The 25,024-nt window shown below is 40.9% G+C and overlaps 1 protein-coding gene across 4 annotated transcripts in view; it reads left to right on the top strand.

The window, feature by feature from the left end:
* Nucleotides 1–350: 350 nt before the first annotated feature.
* The window catches only part of CA10 (carbonic anhydrase 10), a 556,725-nt gene continuing 532,051 nt past the window's right edge, over nucleotides 351–25,024 (top strand). Inside the window, exons 1-2 of one of the 4 annotated variants that reach the window (XM_010372201.1) lie at nucleotides 351–442; nucleotides 2,013–2,658. In XM_010372201.1, the coding sequence (XP_010370503.1) occupies nucleotides 2,598–2,658 (61 nt within the window). In that variant the 5' untranslated portion in view covers nucleotides 351–442; nucleotides 2,013–2,597. Of the gene's footprint in view, nucleotides 443–564; nucleotides 1,094–1,652; nucleotides 2,659–25,024 lie in introns of those variants that run through there. The other 3 variants (XM_010372200.1, XM_010372199.2, XM_010372202.2) reach the window with 3 other exon arrangements.

Below are 25,024 nucleotides of genomic sequence, written 5' to 3'. Positions count from 1 at the left end.
CCCACCAGACTCCTGGGCAGTTGGAGTCCCTTCAAGAATCCTGGGAGCACTGTAATGTAACTCCTTTAGCTCCCACTCCGCACCCTCGGATGCCGCACAGTCTGGGGGCTGGGATCAACACAGGAAGATTCACTAGATTGACTCTGTGCGGATGAACGACACCCTTTCCTTCCCCTCTTCCATCTCCACTTATCTACCCTTTGTGCAGTTCTTCGACCGAGGTTTATACTGTAATAGCTTCTAAACATCAAAAATTAAAAGTGGATAAAAAATCCCCGCGGGGTATGTGTGTGTTTATGTTTGTTATGTGTGTGTTCATCCGCGTTTGTGCAAAATCTCCTAACGTCACTAGTTCCCAATAGGGACAAGCGCGCCGAGAAATCCTGGATCTTCCCAGGGATTCCCTCTACGCTCCCTCCTCTTCGTCAGTAACCCCAAAGAGGTAGGTTTGAGCTTTCGCAAACCACCACTGCAGCGATGGAAGCGAACAAATCTGTTGAGATTTTGTCTTTCCCCTTTCGTTTCCAGCCCTCCTAGGCAAACAGTCCTGAGCACAGGGTTTTCTTCAATTCTCCCGCATCCACACTGCAACCAGGTGCAAGTCTTTCCTAGGCTATAGACAGCCCGCCTCCCCAAGAGACCTTCTGCGGACCGGCTGCCCCTGGCCTCGGCCTGGGTGGGCGGGTGGTGCTCGCGCCGCCCCTACCTTCCCCTGGGGCCCTGGAGCGCCGCGCGCTGGGTGTGCGTGTGTGCGCGCGCGCGGGTTTGATGGGGAAATCTCCTTCAGTGGAAGCTGCTGACTGTCGTTGGCGGAAAGTATCCTGGAGCCCAGCAAAAGCCTTCAAAGCACTAGAGCTTCCCTAAAGAAAAGCAGAATAAAAGAAAGACAAGAAGGGAACCCCGTTCCTCTAAAGCTCGGGTTTCCAATAGTCCCGAATCCTCCTGGAGTTGGGCGAAGGCGCAGTTGGCAGCAGCTGCTGCTGGCACCCGGACTTGGAAAGGCGGTGTTCCCCCCTTTCGGGAGGAGGGAGGCAGGGACTTGCAGGCAAGAGTTGCACCTGGTCTAGGAACCTGCAGAGAAAAGAACTCTGGGGTAAGTAGTGTTCTGGCACTGGTGCGGAAAGGGGGAAAGGGTGGGGGGCATGAAAGGGACGAAATGGAGAGGGCAGGCAATGAATTATGCAAAAAAAAAAAAAAAAAAAAAAAAAAAAAAACTCCAATATTTCGCAGCGGAGGGAGAGCACAGCACAGCACTCCCAGGATGAGTCCTGCGTGGGTCTCCCGCGCCGAACCCGCAGCACGAAGTTCTTTTTAAGAAGAGAAACTCGAAAATCCTGGAGGGTAACAGGGGCAGCCAGGGCGGTGCGGAGTGCGGAGGCGGCTGCCAGGGACTGGGGCCGAGGCGGCGGCCAAGGTGGCCTGAAGCTGTAACACCCAGCCTCCTCCTCCTCCTCATGGCCGAGCTCAGCCGCACCTCCCCGCCCGGGCCTCCAGCCTCCGCCCCCGGATGCCGGGCTGTGGAGCTAACGCTGGGACTCCCGGCGGCGGCGGGGACGCTCACCTGGCCGAGCCTCCTTCTCCTCCTCCCGCCCCCACCTGCCCTCCTCCTCTCTGAGTCGGGAAGCGTCGGGATCCGTAGGCGAGGAAATAACGACCCCTGCAGTTGCATTGCGGAAAATCTCGGCAGCGGCGCTAGTTGCGGGCGCTGGAAGCCAGGCAACTGGGGGTTCTGGGGAGTCCAGGAAAATAGCAAAGAAGCAGGAAGCGCGCGCGCGACCTGGAGAGTCCGTGGGCCCCCACCGCGCCCCAGTCCCCGGGGCCCAGCCCTTCCCCTTGGCGCCCTGGACGCACGGCCGGAACCCGGCTGAGAGGCGGCAGGGCTGTGCGCGGACTTGGGGAGCAGGGAGGGTCGGCGGAGGCTGCCGGCGGCTGGCGGTTTCGGGCAATAATCCCTGCCTCTCTTTCTCTGTGTGTCTGCTGTGTCTGCTCCTTCCCCGCCCCCCCGGAAGCAGGAGAAGAACGGCCCCGGAGCGCAGCAGCCACCCTCCGACCATGCCCCGGTGAGGGGGGCGGACTTCGAGGGCAACTTGCCGCGGACTGCCTGGGCTTAGCCAGCGAGCTACGCGCTCCCGGGAGCCCGGAATTGCACTGCGCGGCCCGGCGGGGGGCTATCGTCTATGTCTTCTTGGGGCGCCAGGCGAATCGGGGTCTCGTTTTTGCTGGAAGAGCCCAGTGTTGGTGGCTTCAGGTGGCTGCTGCCGCCGCCGCCGCCGCCGCCGCGGCTAGTGCGGTTTCCGCTGCTGGTGCGAAGAGAAGAGACAAGCAAGCGGGGAGACCTCCGAGGCAGCGAGGCATCGGACATGTGTCAGCACATCTGGGGCGCACATCCGTCGAGCCCGAGGGGAGATTTGCCGGAACAATTCAAACTACGATATTGATCTTGGGGGTGACTGTCCCTGGCCGGCTGTCGGGTGGGAGTGCGAGTGTGCACTCGCTCGGAAGTGTGTGCGCGTGTGTATGTGTGTGTGCCGTGTCGGGCTCCCCCCTGCCCCCCCTGTTTTCCCGTCGAGTGATGCACTTGGAATGAGAATCAGAGGATGGAAATAGTCTGGGAGGTGCTTTTTCTTCTTCAAGCCAATTTCATCGTCTGCATATCAGGTACGGGACGCGCCGAAGTCACTGGCTGATTTGGGTTATGTTGTGATGTTTGGGGTGTATGGGGTTTTATTGTATGTAGCCACGGGGCGGAGAGGGGGGTGGCGAGACCCTTTCAGTTCTGCGGGTTTGCCGCCTTCAGAATCAAAATCCTTCTCAGCCTAAGGGTGTCTGAATGTGTGTGGGGGGGGTGGGGGGTGGGGACGGGGAGGGTGGTTAGGATCTGTGTGCAGTCCTGGAAGGGTGAAGGAAAAAGTGGTGGGGGATGAGAAAGAAGAGGCAGATGGGTGTTGATTTTCAACTGCTTTCCTGGCTGAGAACTCTGGCGCCGAAATCCGAGCCTTGGCAACCACCACCCCCATCCCCTGGCTTTCAAAGTTCCCAAACTCGGTGGTTCCTGGCTGGCAAAATGGACGCGGGGCCCTGCCCGGGTATCTAAATACTTTCAAGAGACTGCGGGAGGATGCAGGACTGGAGAGTACCAGCAGGGATCAGATATGTCCTCCATGCCTTCCCCAAACACATCAGGACTGATTGCGATGCTTTGAAACCTGCTGGCACACCCTCCTCTACCCCTCAATTTTCTTTTTAAAGCACTACAGTGTCACAAATACATCATGGTGTTTTTTAATTCCCAGTAGCAAGGATGTTCTGGCTCAGACCTCTCAGTCTACTTGGGCCTGTCTGTGCTTTTAAGAGCAAACAGGATTTCAGGGTGTTGAGGTGAAGGAGGTAGGGCTTATGGACACCTGTGCCTGAGTGTGTTAGGACGGGTTCTGGTTTTTGAGTAGTGTCTTTGTTGGTGCAGGGAATTGGGGATGGGAGGAAGCTGGGAGGGAAAGGGGAAAGCCCCTGGACCAGCAGTATTCCCCAGTTCAGTGGCTCCTCCCATTGAAGGCACCCACCCCATTTCCCTTCACACCTGCCACTTGAGCACCCAAGGAAAAGCCCATTTGTAGTGCTCCCTTCTGCCTGCATTCCTTCTGCAGAACTGAGGACTCGGCCAACTTCCCATGAAGTCATCAGAAGAGGAGAGCAGGATATTGCCCCTTTGAGCAGCCACATTTAAGCAGCATTGGGGTGGAGAGACATGTTTCCTGCCTCTTCCTTCAACCCTGTCAATCCCCTCCCCTTAAGCCAGACCTGATTCTTGATAGGAGAAAACAACCCTAGTTCTGCCCTCACCCTGGACTCTGTTCCAAATCCCAGTCTCGCTTCCAATTTTCTCCTCATAGGGAAGGAATGGGACTCTGTTATCCGAAACCATTCTGTGTGGGACTTGGCTATCCTATTAAGAAATTTGTCTCTGTGATACATCAGTGAGATGTGTTGTGTACCTGGCAGACAAGAAAATGTGCCCTGGGGTCACCCCAACTCCTCTAGTGGGACTTCTATTATTCCATTCTGCATCTAGGAGTAAAAATTCTCAAGTGACTTGTAAAGGTTTGTATCAGTCATATGTCCAGATATGAACTGGGTAGCATCTCACAAGTCCATATTTTACATCTTTCTCTTCTACATGTCTATTTCAAACTCTCTCTCTTGTTCCAGAATATTTGACTAGTTATAAAATAGCCTTTCCTTACTTCTCCCCAGTATCATTAATAATTTTCAAATCAGACAAGCCATCTGAGTACCTTTAAGATTTATAAAGGGTTAACATTGATTAAGGCTCTGGATTTCCTCCAGCATCCTCTTTGTCCCCAGCCCTTACCCTGAGTTTGGCCAGGCAATCACCGAGGGGAACAGGCTGAGAAAGGGTCTGATTTTAGCCTCCAAAAAAAGCATTAGTGGGATACCTGTCACAGCTATATTTGATTTGGTGTATCAGCAACTAAATTATTCAAATGGAAGCATTAGGAGGGGGGTTATTTCCAACCCAGGAGGAGTGCTATGGAGTACATGGCCTTTCACATGTATTTACTAAATAATCATTATTGCTATGTAATGAGAGGATAAAAGTGTAAGCAAAATTGCTAGTTATTAGCTAAACACAGAAAACTAGGTTAGCGTTCCAAATGCCTAGTTAGGATCTGCATTAATTTGCACTTTATGAAGACATTTAGGCAGGGATGTAACATCATATACTCTTTATTTTACACATCCATAAACAACTTTAAAAGGCCATTTATTCTCCATGGTCAGTGTGGCCTCATCCTCCTGTGAGCAGAGCCACTCATTTAATAATGCCCATGTATGTGAGAATTATTATTAGTAATATGATTGTGACTCACAATTGCTACAGTTTGGGAGACTCAGATTCCATTCTTTTTCCATCTGGCAGCCTTAGGATGTATAGGAAATGCAATGCACTAAGGTTGAATAATTGTGGCTTTGAGAGAGTTTAGTGGATCTTTCTTTTCTGTCTCCATGATTTGCAGTTTTAATTTACTCATGACTGAGCTCTACTGAAATGAACATAACTCTGTGATCATAGAATCTACTAAATCTTAAATTAAAAAAATTAAAAACAAAGCACCTCTTTAGCATCTTGGAATGAATTTTCCTGACCACTAAATGGGTGCCAATCCTTACAGAGTTACCAGACATTGATACTTGAAGCATTGATAGAGTTGGCTCCATTACTGAGAAACACCAGGCTGGAAAAGGCTAGTAGAAGTCTGCAGTCTAAACACTTTACAGAAGGAAAATGTTGGTAGTAGTAGCTTTGTCATATGGAATATATATTGACTGAATTTCATTTGGTGGCATTTGCTTTCAGGAACACACTGGTGCTTTGTAGCTTAGTGTTTTGTTAACCAAAGGTTCCAACACTTCCTCTAACCCACCCCCAAATTTCTCCATGGGCCTATTTGGATATGTTGCTTAAAGTACAGACACCTGGGCTTGGCATGTCTGATGGTTCTGCACTAATAATTTGGTTTTGATGAAACTATTGGAAAATGGGACTGTTTGGCCAGGCTTAGCTAGATGCTGGGTCAGTAGCATGTATGTCTTTTATTTGCGAGATCACATCAGCTTTGGCTACTTAATGCAACACAGCTAGGCTAAAGGGCATGATTTGGGAGTTCTTCTGGCTTTCCATTAAACTCAGATCTCACTTTGCTGAAAATGTAAGGCATCCAGGGTGTATGAAGAGATCAGAGAGTTAAAGAGAGAGAACCAGAATGATTTTTCTGTGTACTGCAAGAGCACCATTCCCTTCCTACCAAAGCAGCGCAGATCAGCAAGAATGTATGCTTAGCAGCATGAGGAGAGAATTTCCTGGTCAGACAAGAGCTGCCTAATTTAGTTTATACAATGCATCCTACTTCCTCCTTATGTAACTTTACTTCTTTGTCAGTTTATTCATAATAATAACATCAATAACCATTTGAATTATGTGGCATTTTCACACATTTTACATATATTGCACATATTTAATTCATCTATTCTTAGAATTTGTGGGACAATCTTATAGCTATAACAACCAAAGCCCACAGAGCTTCAGCCTAGAGGTTTCACATCCAGATCTACCTGAGTCAAAATTCAGTATATCATTTATGTTTTGGTTCAAGATTCCTTTCAAATATTTTTATTTAATTTTTTTATATTGATGTCTCTGAAAGAATAAATTGGGTTAAATGAATGTAAGTCTTAGAGAATTTGGTAGTAAAAGTTTAAGATGATTACAGTTTAGAGCTAGAATTAAGGTAGCATTTGAGTTGTACATTACCCTGTCAATCAAACAGATGAGGCTATTACCCAAATGCCTCTAGCATCTTAGGATCAGCAATCTCTATAAGCAAGGAATATTTCCTACATTGTTTTCCTAATCTTAACATTAAAATAGCATAACTTCAGTTTTCTTATGTGTAGAAAATAGATAATAGTACACATTCCACATGTTTGTTCTATCAACTAAATGAGATATTGTGTCCAAGATTTTCACACAGCACAGTTTCTATCACATAGTAAGCATGCAAGTAATGTCATTATTTCCTACAAATCTGACATTGTATAGGCTTGGTTCACGGTGGAGTAGAGCTTTTACCTTTTTCCATATCAACTTGTTTAAAAGCAAAAAGAAAACCATCATCAGCAAGCACATCTATAACATTGAGCACAAATCTTATTTTCCAGGAAGCCTTGGCTAAACAATTTTGAAAAGTCCTTTAATTTTCTTTCCCATACAAATGAGACTGGTAGCATTAAGCTTTGGTGCAGAGTCATGAGCGTAACTCACTTTATCCCTGTGAGTCCAATATGGAGTTGAGGCTTGGAAAGTTTAGTAAACTACCTGGAAACCATGTAGTACTTATTACCCAGGGGATTCACAGAATTTTTCTTTCCATTGCATATTATAATGCAGTACATACCCAACTTTAAAGTGCCTCAAAAATGGCAAACTATATGTGCTTTCGATATGGCTCAAAATAGAATGTCCCCCAATAAAAAGTCCCACCCTTACAATGACTACTTATCTGATGATCTCCTTAGCAATGTGGCTTCTTTAAATCCAGTTTCCCATGTGATGTTATATAGCCCAGTTACTGACAGACAACCACCATCATAGATAAAACTCTCCAGATAGTGAGTCAAGAAAGTCTTTTGGAGTTGTATAAAATCTCAAGGGCAAAAATAAATGTCAATGTGGACTGCCAGTCCCTTGGCTGGGGAGAGGGGTTTGATTACCAGTCCAAGTCAGTAACTAACATCTCAATTTATCACCTTAATTAAGCATTATATACTTGGGCCTAGGGGTTAGGTCAAAAAGAGATCCAAGTATCATAAGTGTGTATGATAGCAAGTCATTATAGAAAGAGTATGGAAATCAGAAGACTTTTCCTTCAATACAACTCCACCTTCATTACCTTTATAACTTTGGGCAGTTTTCTTGACCTCTCAGAATCTCAGTCCTCATCCATAAAATAAAAATTATATTTGCTTTGCCCATTTCAAAGCCTTGCTGAGGGAAACTTCAGAGAGTTATTCTTGAATAAACATGTTTTGCATTATGCAAGTGTAAAGCATCTGTTTTACACTATATATGCTTTACACTATATATGATCCATACTTAAGATACAGTTATAGAAGCAAAGTTGAGATACATACACACCGTTTATAATGATATAATATAATATGAGTAATGTTTATTTGTTAAGATATTATTATAAATGCAGTTGTAATGCTAAAATGCATTGTGATATAAAGGAATAAGAAAAATGACTAATTGTTTAATAATTGGCATAAATTGTATAGAAGGGAGAAGTCTAGACATGAAAGAAAAGGAGTATATTAGATTGATTTTTGGAGATTTTGATGAAAGAGACAGAGGGGACCTCATCATCAAAAAGGAGGAATAGAAACAAGAAGATGTACACTAAAGAATGTCCCAGCTGAATCAAAAGATTCACTTTGGGAGATACTGGAAAGTTCGGATGAGCCCACTTAGGGAGCTATTGAATTGAGAGAATATGAAGTATCCTGATATGGTTATTCGCTTTGTGACTTTTGTTTTTTTATTATGGATCTTTGCATCAATTCAATGGATTCTTGGTTAAAATTTGTTTGAAATTCTAACATTTCTTTGGATTTTAAATTTCTGTTGCATGTCTACAACTAGCACTGTACTTTACAGAGTTTGTAGCCTGTTTGAGATTGTAGACAGTTGAGTTGGAGTTCTTGTGTAGGGGGTGAACTGGAGGGGACTGGAGGTAGGGTCTCAGCTTGCTCATCTGTAAAACAGATACTTACCTCTCAAGGTTGTTGTTCCTACAAGGTAATTATAAGGATAACAAAACACCATTTGTGAAATGGCTAATGTGGTATCTGGAATACAGCAGCCATTAGCCAATGTATACACATCATATGAGAGCAAGCCTGGGTTTTAGAGCCCAGATAGGCAGACATGTGAATTCTAACTTTGGGATTCACTCTCTGAATCTGTGTGGTCTTGGATAAGTAATTTAAGTTCTGTGTGCCTTAAGTCCTCATCTGTAAAATGTGAGGTATAGAAAATGTACAAAAGAATCTGCCATACTGCCTGACATGTATTAATCATTCAGTAAATTGAAGTTGCTCCCATAAAATAATCAATATTATTATTTTTTAATAAATTATTATCAGTGACATCAATAATAATACTTGCTGACACTTTGGATCAGTTTTTCTAAATGCCAATTAATTATTTAATCATTTATTCTATGTTCAACAAAAATGTATCGACAGCAAACTGTATGCTAGGCACTGGAATCACAGAAATGAACAATACTTGGTCCTTAGTATTTAACAAGAGAGTACATGCTGTAGAATAGAAGTGTGTATAAAGTATAATAGAAGTATAAAGGAAGAGCAATTAACTCTGTTGTGGGTAGATACAAGTGGGGAAGGGAAAAGATTTATAGAAAACATATGAGCTAGACCTAGAAGAATACACGAGATTTCAACAGAACATGGAGAAAGAAGACATATCATGTGGCAAGAATAGTATGTTCATAGACAAGAAGGCATTTAAAAAACAAAATATCAAAGTATGGTGGATTGGGGATAAGGAGTAGATGGGTTCGAATAAATGACTGGATATAGGGGTTACAAAAATAACCTTAGGCCAGTGTGAAGGAGATTGTAAGCCACAATAAGAAGCTTAGACCTTACCTTTTACTTATGAGGAGCTAGCTAATGGGGAGCTAAGGAAAATGACATAATCGGGTTTGTGTGCAACTTAATATTTTTACTTTGATTGTAATAAGATATTACTTAGAAACTCAACTCCTTGTCTTCTTTTCCTGTCAACATTTATTCTTGATCACAAACCCCATTTAAAAAATCCTGGCCTGATAGATCAATTAGGCCATTATGGGACATTCTAAGTGATAGACTTTTTTAAAAATTCATTTTTTATAAATCTCCTGTGGCCCTCATTTATCCTGATCTTTGAGATTTGGTATTTTCAGGTTAAGCAAATACAAATGTCTTCAATTTTGTACTTGAAGAATAATAACAATGTCTTTAGCATTAGATGAAGGCTAAGAGAAATGAATCATCTGTACATGCATTGGTGTCATGAAGATTAATTGTGGGCTAAGCAATAGATACACTATTTGACATGAAACAGATGCTTGAAGCACTACAAAGCATTGTGTAGCAGTTTTATCTTATTACATTCTGTTCAACTCTTATTTCCAATAGAGTACATATTCACTTAACAGAATATACCCCTGGTTAACTAAATGATATATACATTTTACCCACTCTATGGTTCAGTTAGTATAGAATGAGTATAGAGACCTAAATTGAAATGGTTTTCTTTGTCCACTTAATCATTCAACATTTATTGAGGGCACACTATACATCAGGTACTCAGAATCCAACCAGAATAAGTAAGACAGTGACCTTTTCCTCCAAAAATTCTTCATCTAGTAAGAGACTTATTTTTTAAATATTGGTAGTCACAGCAGAATGTGATAGGCATTGTAATAAAAAGAGGTATAGAAAGTGTTTGAGGAGAAGAGAGCAGGGACATCTGACTCATCCTGAAAGTAGGAGGGGTAGAGAAGGAGAGTAAGTAGTGTTAGTAGAGGATGCTTAGGGTGAGTCTCCAAGGATGTTAAAGAGTTGTCGTGGAAGATTTTGGCTAATTAACCAAGAGGGATGTGATGAGAGATGGATGAACATATGAAACAGCATTTGCAAAGGAAGGGAGATTAGATAGGACATAGGACATGATTAATTCAGGGGACGGTCAAAAAGTCAACATGGCCACAACTAAAGAGTGTAGTGTGATGGATGAGGTTGAGATGGAAGAGTATATAAGTTATATAATTTCAATAACAGTAATCCCTTGCATATAATATTGTGAGTAAGAATCACCTAGTGCCCCTCTGTGCAAGGAAGGCATCTTTTAAAGGCCCAAGGAAGTATGCAGTTTGCGTCCTTCATTAGGAAGAGACCAGTCAGTATTAAAGCTTTGGCTCTTGTCCAGTTATGCTCCACTTGGCCCAGAACACTGATCATTTTCCAGTGTTGTTCCTGGTTCCAGATGGCTTCCCAGAAGCTTTGGAGTAACCCAGATATAGATTACAGAGTTTGTATCATCTCTTTACTTAGTTTATTGCCATATATTTACACCCTAGGAAAAAAAAGCCAGGACCCTATTGACTGATCGTGAATTTTACAGTATGTCTATTGTCATCTTACTCATTGATTAGTGAAAGTTTTCTGTAACTTCTTTGCAGTTTTTATTTCATGTAACCTTAAACAGAACTTTAAAGGATTTCCAGCAGTGAGGGGTGGGTGTGGGAAGGTTTGGGTGGTGAGAAATGATCTAGGATCACTTTTATAACAAAGCCACAATTGCTGTTTATTAGCAAGATTGGGCTGGTAACGGGATAGCCAGTGTGGGGTTTGATTACATTTGCATTAGGGGGCCATCAGGATGGCAGTGGAGAGATTATCAATGGTTATGAAGGAGACAGCATACAAATGTCTTTGCCTGCTGATCTGGGAGAGGTGGTACTTTCGTCACAGTAAATGAAGAATTAATCTTTAGCTTTGTCCAATACTTCATGCCTGGTGGCTGAAGGGGCTGTCAGTAGGAAATGAGGCCTGTGACTTTCAGGTGAGTTTTCCAGAGCCAAGTCTTGCTGGCTTTGCAACACATTTGGCAGCAATGCCAGAGTTGGAATAAACACATTTACTGAAGGATGTGAGTCAACATATTCTCTTTCCGCTCCCCTCTCTCTCACTACACACAGAGCTAGCTACCTTTTACCCTCAAGGAAAACAATTCTGATAGCTGCAATTATTGAGGGAGCATAGGCCTGTCCTCCAACACAAGGTTAGAATAATAATAAATACCTCAGAGGATTCTTGAAATAAACAGTAAAGTAATATATATGGAAGATTTTTTTCCCCGTGTTTAATATATTTGTTAATTTATTCCACAAATGCTAACGAATGCCTCCTATGAGGTGGGCACTGGGCCAGGCATAAGATACAATGTAGCAAACAAAACAGCAATGGTCTTTGCCCTATAGAATGTGTATGTAGTGACACACAAATGTGTGTGTGTTTTTTTCCCATTACCCAACCCAGTGCCTGGCATTTAGAAAATGCTCAATAATGAATGACTGAATTAATACATAAATGAATCACAAGGAGCGATTGAGAGTGGCTTTTCCACATTCAGGGGAGACCGGGGGACAAGATCTGAGGCCATGAGGGAGGGGAGATGAAGAAGACACCTCTTTCAGCTGTTGTCTTGCTTCTACTGCATGTAGGTTTTTGAGTGTGCAGAGTCACAAAGAATGGGAACCTTCCCAATGAGCAATGTTTGATAGTTTTCTAGTCCCTCCTCTGACTCATATTTCCATTTGACAAATCATCCTTATTGGGGGCACTTATAGTTGTTTAAAATGTATTTTGGCTCTTTTTGTATTTATGACACCATACCAAAGGTTTGAACTAGGACAATTAAAGATCGGTGAATACACTGTCATTCTTTTCTCCATGTCATCTCTGTTCCTTCTTAAGGAGATTGCTTAGAACATGTATGGTATTTCTTACCAAGTTCCTACTTGGGAGGAGACAACACTTCAGAAAGCTCACTGTTCCCTAGTTAGTGTTGAACTAGAGTGCTTGAGGGAGAATAGCCTACCCCACTTTTTAGTCTTGATGCAGAGCAATACAGGAAATTACTGTGGTCTCTATGGTGTTTTCAGTCTTGTGACAGAAAACATTACTTCCCCTCTGGCCTTTTGTAACAGAATTGTGGTGTAGTTGACTAGTTCTTACCAGACAAGAGCTGGCAGCCAAGGAATTGAAAGAACGGAGTGGATTTGCTGTCCTTGGCTGTGAATTCACTCTGTAATCACCTGGTTAATCTTTACAACTGTGAGGAAATGGTCAATTGGATAATGTTGTTGTTTGCTTGTAATCTTAATTACAGAAAAAAATAAAAAGGGGTTATAGGAAAAAAAAGGGGCCCTATTGTTAATTTCTCAGTGGATGTTTGGGGATTTTAAAGTGAGACATTGGTATCAGGTTTCTATTGTATGACCTGGGTGTGAATAGAAATATGTCACTTGATGTCCAAGTCTTATAATGCACCATAATGATACTGGCTCTAAGTTACAGTGACTCAAAGCCCTGTAGAGTGGAATACAAAGTAGTGAAGTCATTATGTTTTATTTCTGTAACAAGTTTCATTCCTGTTTTTCCACTGTGGTGTAGTTCTTTGTGGCTGTTTAGTTTTAGTTTTGTTTTAGCACTGAGTTTTATTGGCTGAATGAGAGCCACGTGCTATTTTAACTGTATAAGTTAGTGCAGGCTTTTTTTTTTTTTTTTAATCTGCTTTCAGAACTGCTGAAATTAGAGCTTGACTAAGCCAGGTAAAGGCATATAATGTGCCACATCCAAAGTAAGACAAGTTGAACAACTTAATGAATGAGAGTTGTGCTTATGCCTTGGTTGTTTAGGCCAATCATGTATTCAATTGAGATGTTCTTTCTTGACCAGTGCTCCTTGCAAGACAGCGACTGTATATGCAGATGTTTTAGTGTCACAGATGTGAGTGAAGCCAGGAATCAATGGGTGTATTTTATGCCAAATATGATACAATATTAGAAAAAAAATTTAGGAAAAAAATTATTCCCCATAGACCAAATTTTTGTTTACTAAATTTTGAAACAGTAACTTTTCCAATTTGTACTTTAAAAAGAAACTTTGTATCTTAAATATTTTCCCATGTTGCTTCCTAGTTGTGTCAGTTCAGGATATCCTGAACCCTGACACATACACTCTGCAATCTCAGTGACATAACACAGTGGAGGCTTACTTATTTGCATTAATTGTCCAACAGATGTCAATGTATGTGTGTGGGCATGTAGGTGCTTGGTGAGACGAAAGAGATACAAGAAAAAAATTATGTCATTAGTAGTGACTTGGGAGTCTCAAGGCTGATAGGGGCTCTGCTACCTCCTATGGTTTCCAAAGTTTTCCTGGGCATCAATATCACCAGATGGGGAAAAAAGGTATAGAGGAAGACCACGGGAGGGGTTTTTGTGGGCCAAGAAGGAAAGCTGTGGGCATCCTTTCTGGTCAGTCACATTGCCACATCTTATTTTTATTTTTATTTTTTTACCATGGGGTTTTACCATGTTGGTCAGACTGGTCTCAAACTCCCAACCTCAAGTGATCCTCCTGCCTCTGCCTCCCAAAGTGCTGGGATTACAAGCGTGAGCCAAAGTGCCCAACCAGCCACATCTTATTTATTTATTTTATTAGACTTTAAGTTCTCAGGTACGTGTGTACAACATGCAGGTTTGTTACATATGTATACATGTACCATGTTGATGTGCTGCACCCATTAACATCTTATTTTAAAGCAGTTGGAGAGTTGTAGGCTAGCCTTGTAGCTAGGAGCAAAGGGAAAATGGTTTGTGAACAATTAGCTAGTATCTGCTACTTTAATATGCATTTTTTCTTATATGTCCAGAGTAGTTTATTCATCTAAAATAGCATTATTTATATTTAACTTTCCCCTTGTTTTTAAGCATATATGTTGTTTCTAGTTTATGACATTTTTTGGCATTTGTTTTTATCCAAGTAGATATTTATTAAATTATTTTTTAAAAAATCTCAGTATTGTGATTATTGGGTCAAACAGTATGAAGTTCCTTATCGTTTTACTGTATTATATCCGAAAGTAAAGTATAACCTGTTTATGAGGCTCTAGTAATGTGCTTGAATTCCTTGAGAGAGTAAGCAAGTATGTAGAATAGTGACTAATCTTTCAAAGATCCTTTCAGCAATGGTTTACCTCAAAATCTATTAAACAAACCTAAATAGCTATGGGATTCAAGATGTTATTTTGCATAACAAGTTAGATCAGAGACAGGAAACCGTGGTTAAGAATAAAGAAATACCTTTTCTAGGTCTGGAATTGTAAACCTTCTTAAGTATTGTTCCTGGAGCACATTTTTATACATTATAGGAAAGCTAGAATTAGGTGATTTGCTAAAGAGATGACTAGGATGGAAGTTAGGACATGTTGTGTTTAGCGTTAGTTTTGCCACTACTACTTCTGTAGCATGGAGGAATTAATTTTACTATTCTGGGGCCAGTTTTCTCCTTTTAAACAGTTTAAGCATATTGGGGTAAGTAGTTTCTAGGTCCCTTTCCAACTTGGGAACTTTAGTACATTAACAGACTTTTACAGAAAGTTGTTCAAATTTGCTGTTCATGCTAAACTTACCCAGTTTTTGAAATGTTGAGGCAACAAGATGAAAATATGGGAAGATCTTTCACGACTTGAGTGAACAGAAAAGTGGCAAATGACTTTCTAGATGGGCAATCATAAGATAAGACATTATGAGAAAAATAACCCAAATAATATTTGTGGAATGATTACCTTGTCACCCTCTAGTGCAACACTGGGAAAGAGTCTAGGGGTCATCATTGACTGCTACAGATTTATTGAAGAGCATTCATTGAAAACATTATACATTGTCTTACTATTTAACCTCAACTCTGCTGTTTCTTATTGTGTGACTTTAGGAAGTTATTTAACATCTCTAACCGTCACTATCCTCGTTTGTAAATTGGAGGCAATAACACCTATCTTTGAAGTTAAGCGGGCTTGAAATAAAAAAAAAAGTGGAGCCTGGTGTTTGGCACGTAGAGTGCACTTGATAAATGGTGGCTTTTGCTTTTGTTGTGGCTGAAGCTAAAAGAATAAAAGATACATTAAGCAAAATTAGGAAGGAATTTGGCAATATCATGTAAAACATGGGGATTAAATGAGCCAATGCATGTGAAAATGTTTAGCACAATGTCTGCACATAGCACATAATCAGTTAAGGTTGGTTGCATCTGATTCACTAGGGGAAACTAGAATGTTTGGGGAATATTTTAAAGGTAATAAAAAGGGAGATAATGATGTCTTTTCATAGCATCATCTTCAGAGACAGTTTACTGGGTCTGGCCCATATGTTCCTTTAATAATTTTTTAAAAATTAAGAAATTAATGCCACCTGTTTTTAGTTTACAACTGCACTTTAAATTTATCAAAACCTCTAATGTAGGCATGTGGTCTCATATAATCCAATAAATATTCGGCCTTGACAGTAGTGGCATAAATAGAATCCTGGCTCAGGAATTTGCTTATTATTTTTTCCCACTTAATACATTAGTAAATTCTAGGTCATTTGCCAGAGCAGTAAGGAAGTGAGGTATTATTATGGTCTAATCCATTTATGATAAAAGATATACTATTTACCCTGCAATTTTTTAAACTGTCACTCATTTTTACTGAAATTTGGCTACTCTATTTCCTTTTCATTGCTCAGTTTTACCTGCTTCCCCAAGCACTAATTTGTGTTTATGATAACCTTACCCATGTTTTTTTCAACCTATTTGCAACATGAAAACATAGCTTTGATTTATGTTTCATATTCACTTGACAGAAAGATTTTTTTAAACGATAATTTAATGCTGAGATATTCCTGGGATTGCGGTATGGTTCCTTTTCAAATATATCCGATCTGAGCATTTCAGCAAAAGGCATAAAAGGAAAACCAACAAGAAATAGGACAGATGATAAATACTGTATTGATGTTAACTAAAGACAAGCAAACTGTGACCTGAGTATGTCTGTCTCTAGGGAGCCTGCTTTAGAGCTTTTCCCAGTGTTTGTTTTTTGTGTGGGATTTTTTTCCTCCAATCTTGTTGGTAGAGGCTGGATTACAACTGAGAATGCAGAGATTAATGGCCTGCTGTGACTAATCCACTAAACCTCTACTCCTGTTTCTCTTAAATTGATTGTACTTAGAGAAGCTGAGTATAGACCCACCCCAGCTAGCCTGATTTTAGGTCCCAGGGATTTAATGAGATCCAGTTGCTTTAGGTACAGGGAACCTTCATGGAACATCATCACGTTTTGCATTTGGGCATTATTTCATTAGTGCTGATTAGATTCCAATGTATTATTTTTATAACCTCTCTTTTTTTAAAAAGAACATTTTTCACATGATCATATTTTAAACTTTTAACACTAACATAATCCAATTTAAAATAATTTGGAAAAAAGAGAAAAAAAAGATCACTTATAATCACATGACCATAATACAACTATTATTAATATTCTGGTTTTTTCTTTCTAAGCTTTTATTTATATAAGCATTTTTTACTTATTTAAAATTTTTATTATTATTATTATTTTTTAATTATTATACTTTAAGTTCTAGGGTACATGTGCATAACGTGAAGGTTTGTTACATATGTATACATGTGCCATGTTGGTGTACTGCACCCATTAACTCATCATTTACATCATTTACAGATATACATTAGGTATATCTCCTAATGCTATCCCTCCCCGCTTCCCCCACCCCACAATAGGCCCTGGTGTGTGATATTCCCCTTCCTGTGTCCAAGTGATCTCACTGTTCAGTTCCCACCTATGAGTGAGAACATATGGTGTTTGCTTTTCTGTTCTTGGGATAGTTTGCTGAGAATGATGGTTTCCAGCTGCATCCATGTCCCTACAAAGGACATGAACTCATCCTAACTTATTTAAAATTTTGTCACACTATTGTGTTTGGCCAAAAATTCATGTTAGATAAATATATGGTTTGTGTTCATCAAAGCAATATCCTCCTAAAATGTAACCCAAATAATGTGAAAATAATTATATACATAGATGGATAGATATGCCATTGATGGAAATTAAGATTTAATGCTAAATCAGTGCACTGGGTTTGTATGAAACTTGAACAAAATTTAAATTTACAAATATTTTATTATTAATCTGGTGATCTTAAAAAATAATTCATAGGAAGATAAAAAGATGACAAATGTAATTATAGTATTGGGGATTTTTGAGGAGAGGGAACACTGGAGAAACAATTTAGAAATGATGTTAAAAGTGTTTTATTTAACTGTTAAAATGCAGAAATATGTTTAAATCCACTGAGATGCCATATAGCTTGAGTTGAGAATGATTAAGAGCTGCATTTAAACCCACACTCTGCCTCTTACAAGCTGGTTGGCTTTGGGTAAGTTAACTTCTTATGTATCTCAGTTTTCTAATCTGTAAAATGGAGATAAAAATAACCCCATCAGTGATTTCTTATAAGCATTATTAAACGACATATGAAAGTAAAGCATTTAGTACAGTATTATCAGGCAGATAATAATGGCTTAATAAATGTGATCTGGTATTAGCATCATATTCATAACATGTGAGATGCAGCCAACCATAGTCTCTTTGTAAAGGAGGAAGACTATTTGAGTTGGCTGCTTTGTAGGGTATATGGTACTACAAGCTCAGAAACCTTCAGTACCTGTCACTGACTCTTAAAAATAAAAAGTTCACACTGTTGCAAGTGATGTTTTAAAGTCTTCCATGTTGTGCCATAGACGGACCTTTCCAACTTTGCTCCAACTTGCCAACTCAGGATTCTATGCAGCACCTTGCAGATACTTCCCTGTGCTTTTGCTCATGCTGTGGTTTTTACCTTGTTTTGATCCACCTGAATCCTACATGGCTTACTCATAGGTTCTCACATGTTCAACCAGAGGCTCCTTTGTGAACACTGTTATGAGCAGTCCAGCCAGCAGCAGTATCTCCCCACAATGCCCCATCAGCTCTTCCTGTCCCCAGTGCTGCCCATCCACTGGCTGCCTTTCTACTTTCATCAGGAAAATTCACCATGGCCAGGATTCAACTAGGGTATCCCCACCCTACTCCTAATGCAACATCCTCATTGGTTGGGTTTTACTCTCCAATCCGTAATGATAGGTTTTTCCACATTCTCACCAGTAGTCTCTGCTGGTTTAGGTTTTTTTTTTTCTCTTCCCTAACCGACCTAGTCCCTTCTAGATATAACACAACTGAGACCAGAGCTCAGCAAACAACAGCCTGTGGACTAAATCCAGCCCACAACCTGTTTGTTTACAACTTAGAAAACTAAGTTGTACTGGGACACGGTCATGCTCATTCATCGATGTATTGTCTGGGACTTGTTTTATTTACATCACAACAGCAGTGTTGAGTAATTGCAACAGAGACCATACTGCCTGCAAAGCCTAAAACATTTATTACCCGACTTTTTACAAAAAAAAATTTGTGAGAAACAATTGAATCAAATTCTTCCAACAGTTAGGAGGATAAACTGGGTGCCTGGATAATATTTTTTTCTTCATGCTTCCAACAGATAGGAGAATAAACTGGGTGCCTGGATAATAATTTTTTCTTCAATAAGGAATTGATTGAATTTTACATGTAATAGTCAATTTTTAAAAGCTTTGAAGCTTCAGGAACCTCAGAACTATCTTGACTTTTGTGGATACCTTGGCCATTTTACTACCCCAAAAATGCTTCAAGCACCTTGTACTCTCAGAAACCAAAAACAAGAAACCTCAGTTTGTGCTGGTTTGCATTTATAAAGCTCCCTTTGCTCTCAGAGGAGCTTAGAGTAGCTCTGGACCCATCCAGGCAAACATTATGGGGGAAAGCCACCCTCCCCTAAGGCATGGTTTGTGCTGGGATGCCAGTTTGACAGGGAAGGAGCAAGCTTTCTGAGTACTTTGCTTCTGCCAGCTCTTTGAAAAAATAACCCTTCTCTTTGGGGAACGAAGGTCAGACCATATTCAGAAATAAGAACATCACCTGGAGAACAAGCAATTTTAGGAATGACAACCTGAGAAGTCAAACCTTTCCCCCTGATGATTGAGACAGGCCAGACTCATAACCCAGGCCATGATCAGCTTTTGCACATGGATAGAGCATTTTCTCTCAAATAACAAGCTCAATGAGCTTTACCGGGCTCTGAAAGATGACTGTTGTCCTCTCTGCACAGATGGCAAAATTGAAGTCAAGAAGCAGCGGCTTAGGCTGGCCACAGAGGGAGTGGATTCTGGCAAAGACCCTGCAGGGCTCACAGGAACTGGACTCCCAGCCCTCTTAGACATGGTATTTGTACTAAGTCCCTAAAGCAGATTTCATAACGCTGCCTAACAAAGCCTCTTTGGAACTCTAGAGCAGGGGCTGACAAACAGTGGCCCACCGATCAAATCCAGCCTACTGCCTGTCTTTGTAAGGCCCAGGGTCTAAGAATGGTTGTTAGATTTTCAGATAGTTGGGAGGAAAAATCAAAAGAGGAAATAATATATTTCATGACACATGAAAATTATATGAAAACAAATTTTGGTTCATGAATTGTGTTTGACTGAAACACAACCACACCCATTCATTTATGAACTGTCTGGTATCTATTTTCGATGGCTATCTTTACGCCACAGTGGCAGAGTTGAGTAGCTGCAACAGAGCCTAAGGTCAGCAAGGCTCAAATTACTTTCTATCTGGCCCTTCCCAGAAAAATGTTCGCTAACCCTTGCTCTAGAATACACATAATACATTAATTAACATAAACTTTTGGCCGGGCGCGGTGGCTCAAGCCTGTAATTCCAGCACTTTGGGAGGCCGAGACGGACGGATCACGAGGTCAGGAGATCGAGACCATCCTGGCTAACGCGGATCACGAGGTCAGGAGATCGAGACCATCCTGGCTAACACGGTGAAACCCCGTTTCTACTAAAAAATACAAAAAAAAAAAAAACTAGCCGGGCGAGGTGGCAGGCGCCTGTAGTCCCAGCTACTCCGGAGGCTGAGGCAGGAGAATGGTGTAAACCCGGGAGGTGGAGCTTGCAGTGAGCTGAGATCTGGCCACTGCACTCCAGCCCGGGCGACAGAGCGAGACTCCGTCTCAAAAAAAAAAAAAAAAAAAACAAAAAAAAACATAAACTTTTATTGAAGTGCAATAAACATGAAATGCACTCACTTTAAGTATATGGTTTGATGAGTTTAGGGTAAAAAATATAGTCCTATAACCACCACCGCAACTAAGATGCAGAACATTTCCATCACTCCCCCAAATTTCTTATGTTTCTTTGTAGTCAGTCCCTCTCCAATTCTTGTGCAGGCAAACACAGATCTGATCTCTGTTAGTGGTAACAACCTTTAAACAATTATTTAGAAAGGATTTCAGATCACTAGAGACCGTGTTGAAGGAAGGTGGTGGTGGGGGGGATGTTTAAAAACATGAAGTTGATTTTATTGTTTCATTTGATAATTCCTTAATTCACTCCAAACACCCACTCCAAACAGCCACTTAACTGTTCATAATATTAGAACCTAACAGGCACTGTGCAAAGTGCTCTCCATTTATTATCTCATTTTATCTCTAACCCTATGAGGGAGTTCTTATCCATCTCTGATTCTATTGAGAGGAGACAGGCACCCAGGTAACACTGGGGAGCACACAGCTGTTAAGATGTGAGCTAAGATTTGAATGTGGACCTGTCTGAATCCAGAGTCTGAGCTCAGCCACCATACCACATACTTATTCAATCTTCACTATGAGTCTGTTTGGGAGTATAATATCAACATTTTGTAGAAGAAGGAAGCTCAGAGAGGTTAAGTAACTAGTTCAAGTCACCCAGCTACTAACTGCTACCGTTAGGATTTGAACCGAGCTCTCCAAACTGCAAGCAGAAGACACTGAACAGAGAGGGATGGAAATGCATTATTTTGGGGGAAAAAAAAATCACCTTCTTTTACAGATGGATAAAGTAAGAGCCGTATGTGAGCAAGTTCTAGATAATGCAGAGGCGAGTGAGGCAGTAGGCAAAAAGCAGTTTTAAGCCAGATATAATTTTGCTTTCTAAACTAATGGATATCCAAGACTATTTAATTTAATGTAAACAATTAATGACTGTAAAGTGCTTTGAAAATCACTGAGGGGTGCATCCATGCTGACCAGAATCAGTAATCAAAATCTCTCCTGCTATTCCTTCACAAATAGAATTCTATCTGAATTGGTCTGTTATATTGAGAAGAGATGAAAATCAAAGTCTCAGAACAGACCTCCATAGGAGAGTCTCTTTCTCCCCTCCCCCTACACCAGGTGTTATAAAGAACAGCACAATTTACCAACTCCTAGTTTGAATGATTGCAGTCCATTTCTTCAGGGTCTTTCTAGAAAGTACTTGGCACCTAAATGATGCCCCAAATGATTGTCTGCTGTTCCAATTTTCTAGGAGTACTCCGTCAGCCGCTCTGAAGGCCCTTCTTACAATCTAGCACAGGAGGCGATGTCCATTGGGTTCCTTAGTTATAAATAATAAAACCTTCAGGACTACTATAGGCAGAAAACAATTTTATTAAAGCACTTGAGGTGCTCACAGGGTCTGAAGGTAGGCCAAAAAATAGGAAGTGGAAACTGTACTTTCAAGGATGTATTTATGGCATTGCTCTGAAAAGGGTTCCTGCCACTGCTGTGTAGAAATAGCCAGATCTCATCGCTGGTGTGGACTGAGCTCTATACAACATTGGTATCCAGAAAGCTGGACACTGCTGCTACTAACCTCACCAGAAGATGGATTTGTTATAAAATCTGTTTCCTCATGCTGTTCACTTTAGAACCATAATCTCAGGCATCTGAATGACTAAGTTCAGTCACATGCTTCCTGTCCAAAGTAAAGTACAGGATTCTGCCTGGGTGGGACTGGATACAAAAGGCAGGAAATAACTCCAAACATAGTGAGTTGGCTGAAGAATAGCCTCCCAGAGATGTTCGTGTCCTAATTCTAATGCCAGGAACCTGTGAATATGGTTATTTTACATGGTAAAAGGGATTTAGCATTCATGATTAAGGATCTTGAGATTGGGAGATTATCCTAGATTATCTGGGCGGGCCAAATGTGATCACAAAGGTCATTGTAAAAGAGGGGTAGAATGATCAGAATCAGAAAAAGAAGATGTGAGAACAGAAGCTGAGGTTGGATTGATGCACTTGGAAGATGAAGGAAGGGAGTTGCCAGAAATGCAAAAGGTCCCCAGTAGCTGGAAAAGACAAGGAAATTAATTCTTCCCTGGAGCCTCAAGATAGAACACATGCCTGCTGATACCTTGATTTTAGCCCCTTAAGATTCATTTCAGATTTCTGAGCTCCAGAACTGTAAGATAATACATTTCTGTTGTTCTAAGCTACTAAATATGTGGTAATTTGTTACAGCAGCAATAGGAAACTGATGCACATAGGATAGGCATTGAGAGTGTGATGACAGTCCAGGGAGCATGACAAATGTCCACCACAGCTGCTGTGAAGGAAAGCTAGAAAAATTATTAATATTTCCCGCATCCAGTGCTCTCCACCTTTTGAGAGCATTCTAATAGAGTCCTAAAGCTAAGTTGGGTGAACAAGCTAAGTAAAATTGCTTGTGACTGTTCAGATTGTTTGCCCACTTTATTCACCCCATGATTTATTCAATAAATGTTCCATTTATTAAATAAATATTTACTGGAGTTGAGTGCCAAGCACTGTGAAAGATATTATGGCTTCAAAGGAGAATAAGAGAGTAAGACTCAAAGCTAACAGTCAAGAAATTCATAGATACCAGACTTATATTGAGCTGATTTTCAGTTGTCTCTTCATATCAAATCCTACCCCAAATTTATATTGTTCGTTTTGAACAATAGGAGTTAGGATGTCGAGATGATTCACAATTTATGCATAAAGGCATTATACTGAAATGAATATTTTCACTTGAATATCTAACAGTAGTCAATATTTATTGAGTGTTTCCTGTGTGTTACAGATAATAGTAATATTTTATATTATTTATTTCATTTAATTGTCACATCAACCCTGGGAGAAATGGATAGTTGTTCTCCCCATTTTGCAGATGAGGAAGCTGAGGCTTAGGAAATGTGGCCAAATTCATATTGCTAGGTAAGAGAGCTGGGATTTGAACTTCCAGTTATTTGACTTTTGGGTCCATACACTTTTGCCACCCTTCCTCCCTGCGTGCCAAGCTCTGGCCCAGGGACTCACATGTGTGTGTGAAAAAAAAAATCCCCACATAAGTAAACCTCAAAATTTAATAGGTATTACAAAATGAGCTATACAAATGCAGAAGAAGAATTTATATATATTTCCAAGTTGACTAATTTTTATAGGGAAAAATTCCTCATTTGAATATTAATTACCAGGTCATTTGGTAAAAGTTCACATTATTTTACAACTGAGGTATTTTCCAAAGCAACTCTATGTTGCCTTCACTAATCTAGATGCAAAATTTATTCTGTTAAATTATTTCCATTTCAAAATCACATCTCACAAGAAATATACATGAAATCTACTCTCCCCTGTCACCTTCTTCCCTCCATCCATAACAGTGTGAATACTTCGGCCAATGATATTGTTCACGTTAATACCTTTTGTAACCTCTTGCGGGAAATTATTAGGCTCAGAAAGGGACAGACGGAACTCTCCAGGACCCTATTTCTAGCTGGATGTCTCCCTTCTGCAAAGCTCACCAAGCATCCACACAAAAAAGCTGAAGCTGGCTGGACTGTGAGCAAGACACACAGATACCACCCTTCACTCCCAGTTTGAGTAGTTAGGGTGCATAGGATTCCTCGACCGTGAAGCTAAGGGCCATGTTTTACACAAATAGCACCCAAGTGTTTTGCTCCTTAAATTCTGGGAACTGCTGTTGGCTGAATTACCTCTCAGCAGTCCTATTGACAGATGGTGTAACTTGCTCATTAAATCAGGATCCTCCCCATTCCGAGGTCCCCAGGCATGTTAGGAGACAGACCTGGTGGTGTTTTCTAATGCTAATGGTCTGCAGCTCCAGAGCGAAGACAAATATTCTACTTTATTGTGCAACCACTAACTTAAGCCTTACTGGGCCTGCTCCCTTCATTTTGACAGAGCACATTTAGAAAAGTGAAATTAAGTGCTTTTAGGCATCCAGTTCCTCCATCCATCACTTTCTCCTATATTCTGCCAGCCTCGTCTTTTTCTCTGAGACTTGCCTCCACACAGTGCTTTACATCAGTGACATACAATATCCTGAACTAAAAAGAAACCTTACTAGTCCAGAGTTCAGGACTTAACTTTGGTTTTAAGGCAGTATTGTACAAGGCTTATTTATTTGGAGAGCTTGTTGGAAGAAACAACAGCCTATGCAAAGAGGGGGCCTGATATAAAGTCAGTATGGCTCCAGCACAGATAATAAGCATGATTATTAAACAACTGTGTTTAACAAGTTGCATGTGTATGCTAAGAGCAATGGGAAGCCAGGAGAGGGTCTTAGGGTGGGGGTTTCACATGATCATAGTTATGCTTTGAGAAGACCCCTCCAGCTACAGAGTGGAGAACTGAGCAGGAATGAGGAGCAGAGAGGGGAGACAAGTATCAGCTGAAGAATGACAAGATTCATACATTTGGGAAAACAGCTTTATTTCTCATAAAGCATTACAGCCTGCAGGGTGCCCATTTCCACAGGCTAGGAAGCATAGCCTCTTGCCAGAAGCTAGAAACAGACACTTCAAGGGAGGGGCAAAGGGAATAGGAGC

Source organism: Rhinopithecus roxellana, chromosome 19, assembly GCF_007565055.1.
Source record: "Rhinopithecus roxellana isolate Shanxi Qingling chromosome 19, ASM756505v1, whole genome shotgun sequence".
Taxonomy (NCBI): domain Eukaryota; kingdom Metazoa; phylum Chordata; class Mammalia; order Primates; family Cercopithecidae; genus Rhinopithecus; species Rhinopithecus roxellana.
The sequence above is the reverse complement of the archived record's forward strand: the minus strand, read 5'-3'. Positions and strand labels throughout refer to the sequence as shown.